Here is a 19,566-nt window from a genome sequence, read left to right as displayed (position 1 = left end):
TCAAACAGAGTGAGAGCTGAAAAGTCTCTATAGCAACAATGTAATATGAGATTTCAAACAAACGGTGGAAGGTCAGTGTGCATATGGTTTCATTTAGGAGCAAGAGCTGCTTTTTCTCGTCGCTTCATTATTTACTTTCATAAAGTATTAGCTCGATAAGCAGCACCACCCAGTCTCTGGCTTTCAGACATGTCCTGGCCTCCTTTTTTCTCTCTCTCTGTCTCTCTCTTCCAGACGTTCTGTGTTTCAAATAAAGACGCAGTGAAGGAAGAGCAGCCCACATACAAGCTGAAGACATTTTCAGGTTCTTCTATGGTTCCAGCAGATTAAATCATCTGCCCTCACTGTGTCCAGTGAGGCTAAAGCCCACAGGTCTATCATCTGTCAACTGCATTCATGTGATATTTCAGCTCTACTGTAGGTGGATGTCACATGATGTCACATCCTGCTCTCATAGGCAGGAAGTAAGTTGTGCTGGAGAGCCGGTGTCTAAAAAAAGCTACTGGATCATTTCCAGGAAGCTTTAAAACCAGCGAGGCTGGTAGCACAAGAGAGCAAATGTCCTATACTAAGCTAGTAAAATCTGAAAATGGTCATTTATTTGGCAGTAAATGGAGAGTAACTACACAATAACATCAATTTACAAAGTGGATGACAAAGAACTAAAGTAGAAGAAGAAAGAAAAGTACACAAAGTAGATGGCCCAAGTTAAAAAGAGAGAAAGCAGGATATCTGCCACAACTAACATAAAAATGTATCAATGCAACTCCCAGTCTTTCCATTATTAATATCATTTATAAACAATCACACAATATAAACATTTCATACCTCATTTTGGGCAAGAAATATATCTATATATAAATAAATCCATGGATCATTTAACATCATAATCAACGGTGAAAATAACAGATTTTAGGGGAAACAGCTCCTCCTCAAAAGTATAATGAATACAGAGCAAAAGATAAAGTAAGCAGTAAATGGTTGCATACTGAGTCTTCCGACAGTCATGTGGAAGTGGACAAGTCCATGTGTGATCTCTGGTGTTATTTGATCTCCCCACAGTCAATGATGACAATTTTCTTGATCACACCGCCGTCATGTAAACCAAAGGACTCCATCTTGGTGACCACATCCATACCTTCCCTCACCTGCCCAAACACCACGTGTTTCCCATCAAGCCTGTCAAAGGAGAGATGAAAAGTGACTTCAGCAGCTGGTAAGTGATTAGATTGGGATGCGGTGAGATGACTGGTTAAAAAGTTTATTTAAAAAAAGAGTATTTACCATTCAGTTTTAGTCGTGCATATGAAGAACTGGGAGCCGTTGGTGTTTGGCCCTGAATTTGCCATTGAAAGAGTTCCTGCAGAGATCGAAAAACCAACAAGTAATTTAAATGTGATGCTGTTAACAAGATCTTCACCTCCTTAAATCACTGACCCAGTAACATTTAGGTCTGACTGTAGCAAAAGAGAAGCATGACATATGTCAACATCTGTGTTATGTGAAGGCCTGTTTCTCTTTTCTGAACCTCATGCAAACTATGATTATGCAACACATAAAAATGAAGCAACAAAACAATCAGCATGTGGGTGAAGTTTACTCAAGAGAGGAGTTATTTTGATTAGTGCATGTTGACTTGCTAAAAAAGTAGGTCATTCACCTTGAAAAATCTATATAGAATGTGATTTTAGCACTGCATGAAATTAGGCACTGCCATCTAGTGGAGAGGCAGCTATATTAAAATACAGACAAAAAACTCTCAAATGACACTATTAGGAAGCAACCAGTGTAACAAATGTCATAATATACACAAGATAAGAACTGCAATTTTCCTTAATGATTCTTCGTTGATGTTTTTTTTTTTGACTGACTAATCATTCACTCTTCAAAATGTCAGAAAATATGTAAACTGTTCCAAATCTCCACATTTGAGTTAGTGGAACCAGATAATACTAATACTACTTGACAAATGATTAAAAAAAATATAATTCATAATCAAAATTGTAGATTATTTTTCTGTTGACCTGCTATTTGATTAATTGACTAAATGTTTCAGCAATGTACTCAAGTATCACAGTAACATAGATACACCATACAGACAACTATCCAATTAGCAGTGTTTTTGTCTAGTACTTTATGCACCGTGGATGGATAAAGCATAATTTGTTTTGTCCTCTAAACAGAGATGAAGCAGGAGGTGTACCTGGACCAGTGTGTTTTAACTTGAAGTTCTCATCTTTGAACGTATTCCCATATATAGATTTCCCCCCTGTGCCGTTGTGTTTGGTGAAATCCCCACCCTGTAAGAGAAAACACAGCAACAGACAGCATGGCAAACACTTTGTACATGTAAACCATCTTTACTGTAAATCTTACCTGGCACATGAACCCAGGTATGACCCTGTGAAACACAGATCCCTTGAATCCAAAGCCATGTTCCCCAATGCAGAGTGCTCTGAAGTTCTCTGTGAAATTAGTCGTCTTTTTAAAAATAAATATTAAAACAAGTCATAAGTGTTATACTTTAAATAATGAATACAACAAATGTAACTCTTAATATTCAGCAGCTATGTTTAAAGAAACAAGGGTAAACATAACATTACCTGCAGTCTTTGGCACTACATCTGCATTCAACTGCAAGATAATACAAATAACATTCAAATTCATGAATGTTTATACCTCCCAATGCGCTGCCGCCGTTATCTGTAAATATTTGAGTAACGTTACTGCGACATGCTGTGGGAGACACACTGCAGGAGTGGCTAGCGCTAACTAGCTATAGCTACCTCAATGATTACTCTTCCAAGAGGCTCACTGTCTGCCTCGATGTCCAGAAACACGACTGGGTTCTTGGCGGGACCGGAGGAAAACAGCCTCGCAGCGGCGACAACCAGCGAGCTGTATCTCATGCGTTTTTTTATTTTCAACATGGCTGCTCAGCTGACAGGGAGAGGACACTGCTGGTGTGTAAAGAGGGGGAGAGGAGGACAGGGGCACCAAGCAGGCCATGGGTACTGGACGGTGTTTACACGTGACGTCACACAGACAGACAGCGGTGAAACCAGCAGCGACACCACGTGGCAGGTTTAGGAAGTAAAACAACTTTATCTGGGTTGACCTGACGTAAATATATATCTCATACAAGGTCAACTTTCTAGTTGTTGTCTAGGAGTTTCTCAGTTTGTCAAAATGTATAGGTGGTTAACATGTCGCCGTAATAACAACTAAACCATCTCCATGGCATCTGAGGAACTCCATCCAGGAAGGCCAAGAGATGTGATTGAAAGGTCTGGAAACACCAAGTAAGCAAACCTTGTCTGAGATTTTTTTGCTCACAAATTTGCTGTTTCCAAAGGTTATTAGGCTATCTTGTGAACACAAGTTAATTATATTGTGGAAACAAGTTGTTATCTTGTGCATACGAAATAATGTGTTCCTGCAAGTTATTATTTGGATGATGGCTATCGCTTGTAAATTTTACAGTGCTTTTCTACATCAGTCATATTTACATTTCAAAGAGTGGGCACCGAAATTGAACTTCTCCATTCTGATATCATTTGCATTTGTGCAATTGGCATTGCTTTAACCTACTCACTGTTATGAAAAACAACTCAACTTTTAAACACTCATTTGACCAAAAAGTTCTGTGCTAAACCTCTTTTTTCTAGTGTTCAATAAAATATCAGGATTTTCAGTTGCTCCTAATTACTGATTGTCACGAGGTGTTGCAAAAGTTTTAACCAAGAGGGAACTTTATTATCAGCATTAATAGTGTCAGTATTGTGATCTCAGTTACATTGAACTGATTCGGCCAATATAGTAGCATAAGTAAGCTTAAGTTTTGTTTGTCTGGAACACTGAACACTTCTTGGATCATTCTCAAATTGCTCAGAGGCCCACAGTAAGTTTTACAGCTCCACTTTGTAACTCACTAATTAACTGAGAAAAAATCTGCTGATTATTTGCTACTGTTACTGAATCAGTCTACTTTCTGTCAGTTTAATTTCCACTTACAGGATAAGAGATAACATGTTGCTTTTCTACATTTAACAATGCCTTTTTGCTAATAGCTTATGAATGAACTAATTATTAAGGTGGTAATAGGCTTTTTTCACAGCAGACATTTTAAGCTGTCACAGGTGTTATTGATAACATTAATGATGCCAGTATGCACAATACTACGACCCTGAAACTAAAGTCGCTAAATGGCATTCAGCCATCATTTACATTTGTGCTTTTCCTGTGACGTGTCAAAATGTCCTCAGTGAAAAAGGCCTATTAGTTATGCAGTGCTATTCCAGCTGGTAAAAATTTTTTTAAAATTTATGTCTATATTGTTTATTAACAGAGATTGGAGATCTATGGATTGTGTAGCACAAAATTACAATCCTTTTTATTTTTATTTTTGTGCAATATGTAATGGTTTAATACATGCTGGTTGCACTTTGTATGCCAAAAGACACAGAGGCCATTAATTGTGTTTCATCTGAATACATATTTATTAGATAAATATTAGGATGTCACGTCATCTAACTACATACAGATTTGCAAGACTAAAAATCACAATGTTTTTCTGACCAGTTTAGAATATGAAATGATTGTACATAGAATGTACAAAACCAAAGAGACAACTGCCGCTTGTTGGGCCAATCACTTTGAGATTGTACCTTTTATAGCATATTTTGCCAAATTGCATAAAAATGATAAATCTGACAATTTATTTATTTTTTTACAAACTGTAAATTTGCAAACAACCCTTATGAGCCACTCAAAGCTCAATGTCTCCAAGTCCCAATTATACCTCCAAAGGTTTGAATAATTTTGTAGCACCTTTATAAAGTACACAGGTAATAGAGAAATACACAGAAGTTTAATATTACACAAAGGAAAATGTCTTTTTTTTCTCGGAAACCCCACGTGGAGGGGTACATAAAGTATCTTACATTAATGAACAGGCGTGGTTAGAGAGGTCTGCACAGACGCAATCGAACACAGACTCATTTTGCCAATTCAATGTCTGACAGGAGGATGGAAGCTTTACAAATTCTAAATACACTATGCACACTCCCCCTGGAGAAAATGAATACATTTCTGTTAATGTGTCTCTATTTGTCATTTACATTATATACATGTATCCCTTACATCCCCAACCCCAACCCTCTGCCACAACCTCCCCATGTAATGCAAAATTCATTTTACAATATTAATTGCATTCTCTTTTAAATCCTCAACTCAATTTCCGGTGTCTGCAATCAGACAGTAGAATTTGTGTTTCTCAGATTACTAGACGTGATTTTGTGAAAGGTTATGGTTACACCTTTTGTAGGGAGATAAAACATCCCAATGCGGCAGTGCATTGTCTTTCACAAACATAGAAACAAACACAAACAACATCTGATCCTTCAATTGTGTTATATGCAGGCGATTTGATCTATTTTGAAGATCAGTAAAGCCATATTTGGTTCTTTAAACAGATTACAACTCTCAAATGGGGGAACTTGTATCCAACGACATACAGTATATTTTAAATTCAATGACTGTACTGCATAAAACTGTGTAAACCAAATTATACCTGTCATAAAAACATGGGACAAAAATAATAACTTAAAACTTGAAACAATATAAAATGTGATGAAAATACACAAATCAGGTTCACATATTTTTGCTAAGTATGGTAATCAAAAGCTCATCACCAGGCCTAAAAACAATCTAGAGGACATTTTGCACATTCTCACTTTAAATAAAGGACGAGGTCACTTGTTCCAATAATATTAAACAAATCATTTTTAGAGAAATTTGGACCTCTAAGCAACAATCTTTTAGACAGAAACTCCCCCCAGCTTGTTTAAAGCTCCTTGATATATATATATATATATATATATATATATATATATAAATAAAAGGGGGGAAACTCTTAAAACTTGCCAGCTGAGCAATTCAAATATTCATTTTCACTGACGCAATGTCACAGGGTAATGGAAAAACTGTACACAATACACAGGTACTCAATACAAGGCCAGAGAGTGCATTTGGATCAATTCATTACAATATTGGACTGGTTATAAGGGATTCTGTGTCAGTTTGTGAGTGTGTGTAGTCCTTGACAGACATACAGTACCGTGTAGTTCCCAGTAAAATAGGTACAGTACAAAGTATTCACAAAGGGTATATACAACAGCTCTGGAAACACTGTTGGATCATGCAGGATGTTTTCCCCAAAAAAGATGCAGTTCAACAGTAACAAAACGACAAAAGGAAAGATCAGTACAATCACACAGATGTTTCTATAAAATACAGTGATTTAAAAACTTCTGCAGACATCTGTTGCATGTTGAAATCCTGCTCTTACACCAACATAATATCCAGGCAAAACCCCTTACAAAAAGCATAGGACAACTTTGGTGATGTGTATCTGATTATTTTCAATGTGGGACAAAGAATAAAAAAAATATAAAAATAAAACACATGAAAGAGGACAACAATAATTAAAAAAACGATGGGTTTGAAATAAAATAATAAATATAAAGATGATAGAAAATGATTTGATCAAGCAGTTTAGGCTGGACAAAGACAACAGGAGCCATTGGCACACATGCACAAAACGGTGCTGAATCTGATGAGGAAGAGTGAAACATTACAATAAATACACAAGAAGAACTGCGGACTGGCTGGAGAAGAACTGAGACAGCTCTTGAAGTGGATTGTTTTATGTTTCTTCCATTCAATATTTTTCTTCCCTCCTCCGTCTCAAACTTTCGCTCCCCCGCTGTCTTTCACACACGCTCGCAGGCAAACAAATGAGGACACGTAAACACACACACACACACACACACGCACACACACACACACACACACACGTATATATACACACACACTACATTGCACAACGTGCGCTCGTTTCCTCTGTTGATACTGGAGGACATTTTAGCTTGTCCTTTCAGCACTCTGATTCTGATGAGTTCCAGTAATTCAACTGTCACACACACACACACACACACACACACACACACACACACACACACAGAGACATCTGAGGGTCAAAGGGCATGGCATGTACCAAAGTTTTGGAAGAACACATTTCAAATAGGTTAAAAACTCTTACAAGACAATGTTTTTTTCACAAATGGAAAATTATAATAAAAAAAAACAAAGCTACAACACTTCTCTGCCTCTCCTCCGTGTTGTTTACACATGATGATTATAGCTGCACAGTTTTCAGTTGAAAAGTCACAAATATCATATATGTATATACATAATATCACTTTAGTGCCCGCCTACATGGCTGTAAATGGTGTGTTTCGAGTCAGGCGGTGGAACTGGTGCGTGGAATCTTTACACGAGGAAAAAAGGGAGTGTGGGGGACGTGTGGCGTTCCTGCTTTCTCTCTTGGAGTCCTCAAACAGGTGCCTCATTTCAGCCGTGCTCCTATGCCACACATTATCTGTCAAGAGACTGTGTATGTGTGTGTGTGTGCGAGCATAGGTAGCTGCTTGAAGTGTCAGTGAAGTGCCTGTGGACGGACAGTCAAACACAATCATGACGACTCCTGTAGGTGCAGGAGGGTTTGTTGGGGAGGCGAAGGGCTAGTTGTTCTCGAAGAGAGAGAGAAGGTCGTCGTTGCTGTTGGCGGGAAGGTCGGGGGGGTCCAGGTATGATAGTAACTCATCTGGGTTGGCCAGCTCTGGAAGCAGCTGTGGATAAAAGGCAGAAAGAGGCCCTGAGTGGCAAGGCTAAATAACATTTAACAGTTTTGAATCATGCTCAAGTGTCTGTTGAAGCAGTGTACACATAAGCACAGCTACCTGCTGCTCAGAAGCAATTTGAGAGTCAAACACAAACAGAGCACACAGCAAAGAGATGAGAGCAGCAGCAGCAGACAATTAGCTGTTAACAGGTAGCTCACGGTGCCCAAAAGCAGGCACACTTACATCCAGGGAGGGTTCGGGCATATCCTGGGCTCCCTGACCCATCTGGCCGTCTGAGGAGGGGTTAAAGTTCAGATCGCTGTGGGGGTGACTGTTCTGCCCAGGCTGCTGAGGCTGCTGCTGAGGCTGCTGCTGAGGCTGCGACTGGCGAGACGGCTGCGATGACTGGCCACTGTGATGCAAGGGCTGCACTGACTGGCCACTGTGATGCAAGGGCGGCCCTGACTGGCCACTGTGATGCAAGGGCGGCCCTGACTGGCCACTGTGATGCAAGGGCGGCCCTGTTTGGCTGCCAGGGTGGGGAGACGCATGCAAGATCTGCTGCATGGAGTTATGGGACTGATCGGGATGGGACATCTGAAGGTGTGAGAGGGAGACAGAAAGCGAGAGAGGAGACGGAGAGTGAAAAATAAGGAAGAAGATATAGTGAGAGAGACAGATAGGGAAGGAGAGAGTGTTAAGGGGGGGGGGAGGTGCGTGGGAAGAAAGAGAGGAAAAGCGAAATGAGTTCCAGCATGAATAATATGAAACAGGCCTTCTGAATGGAAGCTGTGATCAGCAGACATGTACAGCTGCAACATTATACGGTGACATGAGCATGTGAGTATGACTGAGCACACATGCTGGCTAGAGGCACAAGCTGCACCTTGGTCAGATAACAAATCTGAGCCAGTTTTTTTCAGTACGGCACAGACCGTCTTCTACAAACTGAAGTACCAAATTATGCCACGGGACAAAATACTTTAGTACATAAACATAAAACTCAGGCCAAACATTACTCTAATTTAAGCCAACTAGATTGCATAGTGATATACTATTCATTCAAACATGCTTTATTTGTACAGTGGCACAGGAAAGCAAACAGCCCTGAAAGTCAGTCCTTCTTACTGCATCATTCATGCCGTGGTGAAGCGGCTTGTCCTGGGAGAGGATTCCACCAGGTCCATCTGGGGGGTGGGAGAGCTGGGGGCCGTGGATGAAGTCATTCATAGGGGGACCTCCTCCACCACCAGAGGGGTTCCCGTGAGGGAAGTCAAAGTTCCCCTGGCTGTGGTAACTGTTGCCTTGAAGGACAACAGAACAAACAGATTTTGTCAAGACACTAACTGCATTTTGGCCTTGCTGACTTGTTTAATGAATCCTTACTGTTGCAAAAAGTTTTCTTTTCAAAGTGGTTGCACAACAGGATACACACGTTTCACTTTTTTTTTTACTGTTATCAGAGCAACGAGCGTACACCAGTTTAAAACAGGTTCAGCAAAAAACTCTCCTTGGGGCTGTTTCTTTGTTTAATGCACTAGAGACACATCAGTAGTTTCTGCTATAAACTGCAAAACAGCTCACTTTTCCAACAAATGAGCTGACTATCCTGTTATTTATCTACATAGTCGGATCCCGGCTGCTTTCCCTTACCTGCTCCAGGGTAATCTCCCCCGTTGCCACTAGCATGTTGACTAGGGTGTGGGGGGTAGGGGCTGGGACCTGGTCCAGGGCCATGGCCAGGTCCTGGGCCAGGCCCTAGCTGGGCAATCATCTCCATCACATTGGGCATGGTCATCTGACTGGGGCTCATGGTCTTAAAGCGCTTGGCAAGTGGTCCGTCAGGGTCCTCTTTGATGTGTACCTCAGACTTTATGGGAACAGGTCTCCAGCTACATGTAGGGTCTATAGTGACCTCCTCAAACTCTGAACTATTAAAGGAGAAAGTAGAAAGTTTGAATTTTGAGAGGATGGACTAAAAGTTAAGGGTGGATTTTTAGCCTAAGAATGAGAAGAACTTACTTTTGGATGGCATTTAGGATTCCCCACATGTACTGGTCCACCTCCAGGCCTTCTAATAATGCTGTTTTACTGAAAGGAGAAAAATAAACATTAGATATAATCCATTAGAGGCACTCCTTAGTGATCCCATCTTTCCATCCAAAAAAACCCAAAATACAGAACAACTTTTCACTTACTTGCACACAGGACACCTCCATGTCCCCCTCTCACAGTTGAGCTGCAAGTATGACTCTAGATCAAAACACTGTGGAGCACAACATCACAATTCATTAAAACAATCTTCTCCCATTCAAAGAGACATGTGACAACATTTTTCATGAACAATAAACTTTTACCGCCTCTTTAAATCTAAACAAACCTGGACATGTTTGCAATCATGCCCTCGAGCCGGTAGCTGGATGCGTCGGAAGGTAATGGGACATTTTAGCGACACTTTAATAGCCGTCTGCTCTACACCGTCTTCCCCGTTAAGAGTAGCGTTTCCTGCCGACGCCGCCACACTGCTGAAGTTCCTCTTAACTAAAAAGAGAAAGCGTTTTAGAGGGAAGGTATTACTTTGTGAGCAGTTGCAGGTGTACTTCAAGACCAATTTTGGGAGAACCATAAGGAGAAACAGGTGTACGCTCGTGTAATTAAGATGTACTTATGCACATTAACAACATTAATACACAAAATGAGACATACTCTTGGTGATGCAGTGTTCTGCAGGAAGGAGTCTTTTCTTCAGGAGCCCCTGGAGGACGGACCGCACAGATGGCCTGTGGACCAGCTGCAGCACAAACAGGTGGGACTGCAAAGCAACACGAGAAAAACGAAAACAAACAAAATCAAACAGTCTATTCAGCGCAACACTTATACTAAGTTAAATCATCTGTGTACAATCTTTCCAGCTGATTTTTCTTATGAATGAAATAATTCAATTTCTGTAATGTTAGTAGTTTTACATTGTCCTGGTAGTGTGCACTCACACAACAGCAGGCGGTGACTGTAATCTGGATGGTGTTCCTTCCAGGTTGGCATACGTGCTTCAGGTGCAGGGGTTTGTGGGAGGTTTTGTTGTCTCCCCTCTCGATGGTGAGGGGCGTGGCGTTGACACTGACTTGGACGGAGGCGGGCCAGTTGGTGTTCATCTGCCTGTCTTCATGGTGGTAGCACTTAAACTGCAGTTCAAGGTCTGACCTATGGGTGTAGTAGGACGAGAGAGTTGGCGGGTTTGCGTCAACATTCAGTTCCTGCCTGAATACAACATTCGCTATGGCCCCGAAACAACCACACAAATGTTGAATTAATGAAAGTGGTACAGCAATTATTTCAATTATTATGGATAAATTTCAATTAATTATATTTTTAAGAATATTCTGTTAAACTAACCAAATTTGTATTTGATCAGCAATTAAAGCAACAATATTTGATATTAGACAGGGCAGAGTGAATGACCGAGGTGGCCTTACCTCCACATGAGGGTCTGATGGACGGAGGGTCGAAGGTGGAAGACGTGGTTACTGACAGCCAGGTTGTGCTCCAAGCGGAACGGCTCCAGCACCACTCCATCCCTGACTGGGAATGTCAGCCGCAGCTCTTCATTGGAATTTGCTGGGAAATAAGAAACACAGAGAGGGTGGAGGTTTTAATCTAACACTGGTAAAGTCACACAATGCGGCAGATGAAATAAAAGAGCACAAGGATAAAAGGGTACTTACATGGAGGGGGCGGTAGTGCTGTCATATTTGGTTTCATGTCGGGTGGAAACGGGGGCTTCACATCCTGGTTTGGCGACAGGTACGGAGGAATACCACTTCCTGGGGTCATAGGGGGTGTAGGGTTTCCAGGGACCGGGGAATGTGGGTAGTTGCCTGGCCTGGGGGGCTGTAAAAAGCAGGAAAGTGCAATAATGAAAACATCTGCATAACGTGTTTCCCATGCATGACTGGGTCAAATTTAGCACAAAGGTCGTGCTGAAAACATACCCCATTTCCTTGGCCGTAGGAGTATCCACCTCCGGAGAAGTTGGTGCTCTGACCATTGAAGGGTTCTTGCTGTAAAGGAAGTAGAGAGCAATAATAATTTGATATATTATAACCAGGCATATGTAGTTTGTTCCAAAATGTGATATAAATATAACTATTAATCCATCTGTCTCTGCCTTTTGCACAGTGCATGGTTGGATAGGCTCCAGCCCCCCTCCTGAGCCGGCGTAAGTTGTAAGTAAGCAAATGGATAGATGGATGAGTGTTGTTGCATTACAGACCTTGTAGTACTGGCCCATGGGCATGCCAGGTGGGTACTGTCCTTGACCCTGCTGCCCTGGCATCCTCTGGCCGGGGTAGTTAGGAGATGGCAGCGGCCTGGAGGCGTTGGATGTGGGGTACTGCCCCTGCTGTGGTGGGAACTGACTGTTTGGCCCGTACGGCTGCCCCCCGTAACTTGCCTGGAAGCAGAAAGTTATAAGAAAATATGTTAAACACATAGGGCTCTATTTTCCAGAAATGCTAATACAAAACACAAAAGGACGTGACCAGCAGTTTTGCTTTTAATAAAAAGGGCTGTGCAGATTTGATGTAGTTCTCGCCACTCCAGGTGATCTTGCTTGCAATCTGTGAATAACAGCTTTCGAGTCTGATGTTTAAAAAACACAGTACATTAATTACTGTGTTACATGTCCCGTCACCTTGTTTGCAAGATTTAAATAATTAACGAGGTTATTGCTGCTGTGCCATCCGTTTGCAAAATTACACACAGCTCCTCTCTCAAGTCAGAAATTAAACACAAATTTCATTCCTGCTGCTGTGTGATTACTACAGGTGTTTAATCAACTGCATGGGAAAGATCCGACTTTCAACAAGCTGCGTGAAACTAGCTCATTAAACAGAGCATCAGTTTTCATGGAACGCACTTGAATGATATTATTGGTAAGAATCTTATTTTAAAGCACATATCAATCTGTAGTAGATGAGGAAGTGTGGCAAAAGGAGAGAGGAAAAACCGTGGTCGTCATTGTGGTCTGTGTGCGTGCGCCCAGCATCTGCATCTGCAATAAGAGCTGGTCTGCAGCAGGTTTTAACACAAAAGCCATTTTGTAAGCAAAATTGTACCACCCCACCAGCATAAACACACCCTCCTCCCTCCTGGGTGCAAACAGGTTCATTTGGTGCCAGGAAAACAGGCGCAGACGCAAAGAAATACCAGAGGAAAATAGCATAAAAATTACGTTTGTCTAAGCGCTGGCTTTGCACATAATCTCATAATACGACATTAATTGTCAGATCTTTCCACTCACCTCTCCAGGATATGGCCTCTTTATCCCCTGCATGGGCATGCCCTGTCGAGGTCCTCCGGGATACCCTTGCTGAGGCATCCTTTGGCCGTGAGCTCCAAAAGGCCCCATGCCTGGGGTTCGAGCCTGGTTCATTCCCATGGGAGGCCCACTCATATTAGGGTTGTTCATGGCTGATCCCATGCTGGCTGGATTCATACCTCCAGGGGGGCCTCGTGGGCCTGGCTGGTTCATGAACTGGCTGTTGTAGGCCTGAGCGGGGCCCATTTGGAACGATGAACACATCTGGAGGCAAAACACAAGGTTTCAGTGTTTAATATGATTATTTTGGATCTCTAGCAGGTGGTGGGATAATAGGTTCCTGTGTATATTTGTGGTTGCAGCTGTAAACATCTATTAGCAGGTGTGTACTGTACCTGTCCATACTGGTTCATGTCTTTATTCTGGGTTTCCTGCAGAGCTGCCACCGTGGCCGTTGCTGTGGCCGTTGCCGTAGCAGCAGCGGCAGCGACAGCAGCAGCTGCAGCAGCGGCGGCTGGCTGAGTGAAGTCACCAGGAGGACGTGTGTGAGAGGTCATTCCCATACCTCCTGGAGGAGCATTTGGGCCTCCAGAATAACTGTAAAAAAAACATGTTTTAATCATTATGCTAAATTGTATTACTTGATTTTTATATATTTTTTTTACATAGAGTTGTTTCCAGTCTCTTACCTCCCGCTGTATCCCCCAGGACCTCCAGGGTAGCCAGGCCTGCCGTACATGCCCTGCTGCATGTACGGTTGGTTGGAGCCTCCCTTGTTTGGAAACTGTTGCTGCTGAGCATTGTACTGAGGTGAGTTGAGTCCTGCTGCGCTGGCAGACATACCTGATCCCATTGGGTTACCTCCAGGATTCATGGGGTTATTGCTATTCACCATTGGGTTACCTAGCACCTGGATTTAACAAAGCACGATACAGGAAGATAAAATATACATTAGGTTTGTAAAATAAAGTAAGCAGAGAAACCAACTAAGTCCAGCACCGACTGTATGTCAGAACTTACATAATGACAGAGGATGCTGTTCATGCATGGACATACCTGACTCTGTGACGTATTGGTCACACCCCACACTGTTGTAACCACAGACAATGACCCAGGGGGCTGGTTGGTGTTTTGTTGCCAGGGGACAGAGTCATAGGGAAATGATCCATCACTGGGAAAAGTAGATCAAAACAAAAACACGCATGCCTGATGTCACTTGAAGTTTCAACTGGCCAAGAAAGCCAAGAGAATTGCATATCCGTCCAAAAATGTGAATAATTTGGGAATTATTCTTGCCAGAATGTTAGGCAATTTGAAATGCTTGGCGTTCAATTTCAAAACACATTTTCAGCCAGGATATCTGCAAATGGCTGCACTGGGAGTTGAGTAAAAATCTCCAAAATCTCCATACACACACCAGTTCAAAAACAAACATGATTAAATTATTTCTTTGAGTTGTTGAAAAACCTTTGGATATGGTTAGGTAGAGAGCAGTGGGGATATTTAGCATTCAGATTTAAAACAAATATCAGGGCAAAATATGAGAGACTGTTACATATAATAAACAAGCTAAATCCTCATGGGGAGAGGCAAGTGGCCGGTGGAGTGGGGAAGTAACTGCTGTTTTTGGAGAGCAGCTTGTTTTCGCTCAGAGGTTAGCTCTTGGAATGGACGACGTGTGCAGTATTTCCTCATAAAGGCACAACATTATCCTAAGATCCTCAGCAGAGGCAAGCAGGACTCTTGGCCAACTCCAGGCTTTCTTCAAGAGAGAGGCATAAGCACACAATGTTCTCAAAAGGCATTACTTCACAGCTCGCTTCCCTGCTGGTTTGTCACTCCACCCCAAATCACCTCAGCTCTACTCAAAGGAATTTTGGCTCCTCTCCAAACAATGGAAAGCTTCTTGTATCTTGGCATGTGTGTATTACAGAAGGGCTGAATACAAAATAATACCATAATAAAGACCAGAGCCACCACTGCACCTAGTCTCTTAAAAGGTACTAAAGTGAGCCTTAGTTAGCTCTAATCAATCTGTTTGGTACAAATTTGGGAGAATGCACCATCTAAAAATGTACGGGAAGGAGCAGAGAAATAAGACATCAAAGGTTACCTTGAAAATAATAACACAAATTTGTCAGTTTTGGAACCGTGACCACTAAATAAATCATTTTAAATCTATAAACAATCTCTTTTTATTTCCTTTTTCCTCTATTTGCATTTCTCTTCTCTTTCTCTGCATCTTCCCTGACACTTTCATCTCATCATCTCACCACACACACACACCCACAGCACCCATTACCCCCTCCCAACACATACTTCCTCTTATCTGTTGTGCTTCAGTGATTTCAGTGTATTTTATCTATGTTGTGTTGTTTATTTATTGTGTCATGTTATTTCTCACAATAATAAAAAAGAAATGCATGTATTATAACACTTATATATATATATATATATACACACACACACACACACACACATACATCTATCTATCTATCTATCTATATACACATACATATATCTATTTATTTTTTAAATACATTACACACTGTATGATTGAATCTACAAGTACAGTGGATGGACATGGACAAGAAGTTGCAGTCCAAAAGGTAAAAACATTGGCAACTATGGCCAGATAGAAAAAACTACCCTAGAAAATCAACATCTCTCCATTATGTATGTGTGAGACAGATGTAGGCTGAGGGCTGATGTTGGTGTGTGTGGTGCTTGGGTCTGTGTGAATAAATCGTTTGCTGATTTGTATTGTGAAAATCAAATAAAAACATTTGAACTGTAAAAAAAAAAAACCCTGAGTGTTGGATGTGTATTACATTCAATGGGGAATAACTACAAACAAATGCTTAAAAACAGTAGTATTAACTGAATTTATTCAAATACAAGTAACTCATGTCTGCCAAATCACAGCTGCACTTCACTGATTTTATGTTGCACAATTTTTTTCCCTTGATACTCCTCTTTTAACAAATTTTTTTCTTGGGGGGGTTAAAAAGCTTCATTTCATTCGTAAGATGGAAAAACGGTAACCTTGAACTGAATTGAGAATCTGGTTTTGCAGTAAGATAAGCACAGTCTTTAATAATCTGACAGGAGATGTGTCAGAGACTCCCCACTGACCTGTGTGTGAGGCCGGGCTTCATGCTGTTCATGCTGGGCTGCATGGGGACTTTTCCCTGCGGTTCGTTCTGCCTGTTCTTCTGGTGACGCAGCAGGAGGAGACGACCCAGCTCCTCGCACCACGACGACAGCAGGGCTGCAAGGAAAACACACAAGACACATACACACACACACACACACACACACACACACACACACACACGTGAGTCTCCCTTCAGCATACAAACACACTCTCACACTTACATGAACTGTGTATTCATGTTGCAAATAAGTGAATGGTCACATAGAAAACAAGCAGATTTTCTTGTTTTCAACTTCACTTGTAATGCACTTTTAAATGTCAACCTCGAACAAATAGATTTACACTGTCAGGTCTCTCAACGGCGCAGTATCCTGACTCCTTTGCTTGTGCCCAGAGCCTGGAGTCATTGCTAAAGCCTCCAGGGGGCACCCTAACTCAATAAACTACATTGATTATTTTTCCTGTGTGGATTTCACAACAGTTACATCACGCCATCTCTACCTGCAGTGTAAAATATAAACTGAAATCAATCTACAGGCACAAAGGACCTCCCAGTTTTTCTGCCACAGAGCGGGAGAAGCTGAAATGGAGCGTGAGGCAGACAGTGAACAGAGTGGTTGGGGTTACAGATACGATCTATGTAGGAAGTAAGAAACTGTGATATCTTTACTCTCCTCCACTTTCCTCACCCATCACCATCACTTAATTCTCCGCCACGCTTCCTGTGTTCTAAGTACTAATCAAACTGTGCAGCATTCTCATCCTCTATTTTATTTTCATTTTATTTTTCCAACTTGTCTTTCTTGAATTGATCAGAGTTTTGGGGCTTATTTAAACACACTGCCTCTTGATTGTAGAAAGTTGCCTTGACAAACCAACAAAGGAAAGATTACTGTGTTCAGTAGCTAATTAAATAATTTAAGAAGCTATTTTTAGCCTGCAGACCCAGATACACCAGCTTTCAGGAAGTGTTGTTACCAGGTTGGTGCCCTAAAGAAATCATGTGTCTGAGGTTTAAACATTCTGTCGCATTGAAAAATGGCATTGCATTGTAACGATTTGCAAGGCAACAAATGTCAAAACTGATACCTTGCATTCAGTGGTGCCATATGTAACCTGTAGCCTATATTATGATATACCAAGTCTAAATTGCTTGAGCAAATGCATTATGTTTTTTGAGTGATTAATATTTGATCTGACAACTGGCTGTTTACAAAGACAAACAAAAAGGAGAGGAGAAAGGGGAAGAAAAAAGGGCCCAAAGGAATGAAGAACAAAGCAGAGGAGCAGTAACATTTTCTTCTGGAGGGTGGAGCGAGCCAAGCCTCCTAGTTAAGGAGGAATTATTCCACCCTGCCATTACAGAGAGCTTATCTCCCCACTAAATCACCACCTCCACACAGAGGGACTGTCTCTTCAACTGGCAACCCACCATTTAGACCTAAAGATCAGCTCCAAGCGCAACTGATGGAGTCGCTCTGAGGGAGGGAGAGAGGCAGAGGAGAAAAGAGCGGTGGTGTCCTCATCATATCAGAATGGCTACAAACGACCAAATCTAACAAGTGGCCAAGACCAGAAGTCATTCATAATAGAGTGGGGGTCCGCTCTGGGCATTGTGCATATTTTGTAAGCTTAGTACAGTACATGACCTTGTTTTCTCCTCACAGTCCCCCTGTGTTAAAACCCCTGCCAACACCCGCAATTAAGTTACTATACTCCTCTAGCTTTATCTCGCTCCTCTACATAAATGCACCTTCTCACGTACTGTACACACCCACATTGCTCTCAGTCATTTTTTTCTCCTATTGCGATCCACCTGTTTAAACTATTATTAATTAAGATGATTTGTTAACTTCACTAATGGAGAACAAGAGGATCAGATGCCAAGAGCACAGCCAACAAAAACATGAGAGCATAAAGGCAAGGTCTCTGTCTCATTTGTCCTCTTTCATCTTTCCATTCATTCCCATTTCATTTAAATTAAAACCATGTAGTTAAATCACTTTCAGCTACCTGGTGGAGACAAGTCAAGGCCAACTACTGAAAAGCTCTTGGTGAAAACCTTCTTTACTCTATACCGACTTTATATCAGCAGCTTCCACAGTCAAAAGGTCCACAGTGCTCATTAAAACTATGCAGAATGTAAAAAGTAGACAAACTAAGAGTTTCATGAATCAATTCAATTTTATTTATTTAGCGCCAATTCATGGTGATGAGGCTAAATTGAATTACTGTGAACTAAAATCCTGAGAATTTCTATCACTACATTGATTTACAACATCATAAAATAACTTTGGTGCATGATGAGCAAATTCTGCAACAGGCAAGATCAAAGTGATAGCTCAGTTTTGGGGAAATGGTAGTAGTTTTTCTCCACACAGAGCGGGACGAGGAGGAGATGTTTTTCTTATGTCTCTGCATGCAGTCTGAATGTTAAATGGTGGGTTTCGCCTAGCTTTGCCCAAACACTGGATATCTAGAGGATCAAGTAGCAGCCCTGCGGAACATCAGTGCTATTTGATAATGTGTTGACATGCCAGTTTACAGTTGGGTAAGAAAACAGAGAGATTGTAGCTACAGTATGTAACATTAGGCTTAAGGGGAGTTGGCAGTGTTGCCGGAAGGCACCTTCTCCAGCACTGAGGGTTTGCAGTTGTTAGTCTAATATTAACAATGTTTTCTTATATTGAGTACATACAAAATCCCAACAATAACATTATAGTTTGAAACTAATTTCTGCCTGTAGGCTCCTGTGAAGAAGAGTCTATTGGCAGTTAGTTGGCTGGTTTAGTTTTTCCTTCTTTGTTAATAATAACAATTTGTGTCTATGTCTATTTAAAGATGGAAATTGCATCATAGTTTACGTAGACATGCCTTGCCTCTTTGGAGAAGTATAAAGTTGTATTTCCCTACCTTTGAGAGAAGCAGATGCTGACCACATTGAATCCCCCATCCAATGGCTATGAGTTTATCTAGGTTAATCTCACCCTTCATATCATAATATTTTCAAACTATCCTTTAAATGGATGACTACTGCTCTGGGTAACTAATGTCTACAGATTGCAGTGACACTCAAACTCAAGCTTCTGTGTTGTATTGAGGTATTTTCGTTGAATTCTCTGTAATGGGGCCTTGACACACAGAGACCTCTCCTTAACAAGTGGTTTCTAATGTCCTCTACCAGCAGAGAGAGATTTTTTTAAGGAAACTCTCTCCTGAACCCTCTCCAAACAGCTCGATTTCTTAGGCCCCATCCACACTACTGCATTTTCGAATTAAAACGGAGACCTTTTGCTACGTTTGCACTTCCCGTCCACACTAAAACGGCAAAAACCAAAACGGAGAAGTTTGGAAACGTTGCCGACCCTGTTTTTGAGTTGGTCTTTTTATTAAAATATTCTGTACCA

General features: G+C 41.4%; 2 protein-coding genes across 11 annotated transcripts in view; both read right to left on the bottom strand.

The window, feature by feature from the left end:
- Nucleotides 1-577: 577 nt before the first annotated feature.
- Nucleotides 578-3,013, bottom strand: ppifa (peptidylprolyl isomerase Fa). Of its 5 annotated transcripts, none has more exons than XM_046071036.1 (6): nt 2,787-3,013; nt 2,680-2,703; nt 2,377-2,481; nt 2,204-2,300; nt 1,285-1,360; nt 578-1,179 (listed from the first exon to the last, which is right to left on the bottom strand). In XM_046071036.1, exons 1-6 carry the CDS (start codon nt 2,928-2,930, stop codon nt 1,044-1,046), a joined length of 582 nt encoding a protein of 193 aa, XP_045926992.1. In that variant the 5' UTR covers nt 2,931-3,013; the 3' UTR covers nt 578-1,043. The 5 variants fall into 5 exon arrangements, with proteins under 5 accessions (XP_045926992.1, XP_045926993.1, XP_045926995.1 ...); XM_046071037.1 differs by lacking the exon at nt 2,680-2,703 and adding an exon at nt 2,604-2,634 and having other exon boundaries at nt 2,377-2,465; nt 2,787-3,011; XM_046071039.1 differs by having other exon boundaries at nt 2,604-2,703; nt 2,787-2,928.
- A 1,838-nt stretch (nt 3,014-4,851) lies between these two features.
- The window catches only part of zmiz1a (zinc finger, MIZ-type containing 1a), a 99,205-nt gene continuing 84,490 nt past the window's right edge, over nt 4,852-19,566 (bottom strand). For 5 of the 6 annotated variants that reach the window (XM_046071030.1, XM_046071029.1, XM_046071032.1 and 2 more), the window contains 18 exons: nt 16,138-16,273; nt 14,059-14,173; nt 13,692-13,912; nt 13,398-13,599; nt 12,985-13,266; nt 11,956-12,135; nt 11,675-11,743; nt 11,408-11,573; nt 11,159-11,300; nt 10,676-10,886; nt 10,392-10,497; nt 10,066-10,226; nt 9,884-9,951; nt 9,708-9,776; nt 9,339-9,616; nt 8,814-8,989; nt 7,929-8,282; nt 4,852-7,691 (listed from right to left, as the gene is read on the bottom strand). In XM_046071030.1, coding sequence (XP_045926986.1) covers nt 7,584-7,691; nt 7,929-8,282; nt 8,814-8,989; nt 9,339-9,616; nt 9,708-9,776; nt 9,884-9,951; nt 10,066-10,226; nt 10,392-10,497; nt 10,676-10,886; nt 11,159-11,300; nt 11,408-11,573; nt 11,675-11,743; nt 11,956-12,135; nt 12,985-13,266; nt 13,398-13,599; nt 13,692-13,912; nt 14,059-14,173; nt 16,138-16,273 — 3,044 coding nt within the window. In that variant the 3' untranslated portion in view covers nt 4,852-7,583. The remainder of the gene's footprint in view (nt 7,692-7,928; nt 8,283-8,813; nt 8,990-9,338; nt 9,617-9,707; nt 9,777-9,883; nt 9,952-10,065; nt 10,227-10,391; nt 10,498-10,675; nt 10,887-11,158; nt 11,301-11,407; nt 11,574-11,674; nt 11,744-11,955; nt 12,136-12,984; nt 13,267-13,397; nt 13,600-13,691; nt 13,913-14,058; nt 14,174-16,137; nt 16,274-19,566) is intronic. The other variant, XM_046071033.1, reaches the window with a different exon arrangement.

Source organism: Micropterus dolomieu, linkage group LG15 (genome assembly GCF_021292245.1).
Source record: "Micropterus dolomieu isolate WLL.071019.BEF.003 ecotype Adirondacks linkage group LG15, ASM2129224v1, whole genome shotgun sequence".
NCBI lineage: Eukaryota > Metazoa > Chordata > Actinopteri > Centrarchiformes > Centrarchidae > Micropterus > Micropterus dolomieu.
This window is presented reverse-complemented; position numbering and strand designations above follow the sequence as displayed.

Coding starts and splice junctions, on each gene's coding strand:
- ppifa (XM_046071036.1), bottom strand. CDS start 2,930: ATGTTGAAAATAAAAAAACGCATGAGATACAGCTCGCTGGTTGTCGCC. Junction 2,301..2,376: donor TACCTGGGTTCATGTGCCAG/GTAAGATTTACA, acceptor TTTCTCTTACAG/GGTGGGGATTTCACCAAACA. Junction 1,361..2,203: donor GTTAAAACACACTGGTCCAG/GTACACCTCCTG, acceptor CGATCTCTGCAG/GAACTCTTTCAATGGCAAAT.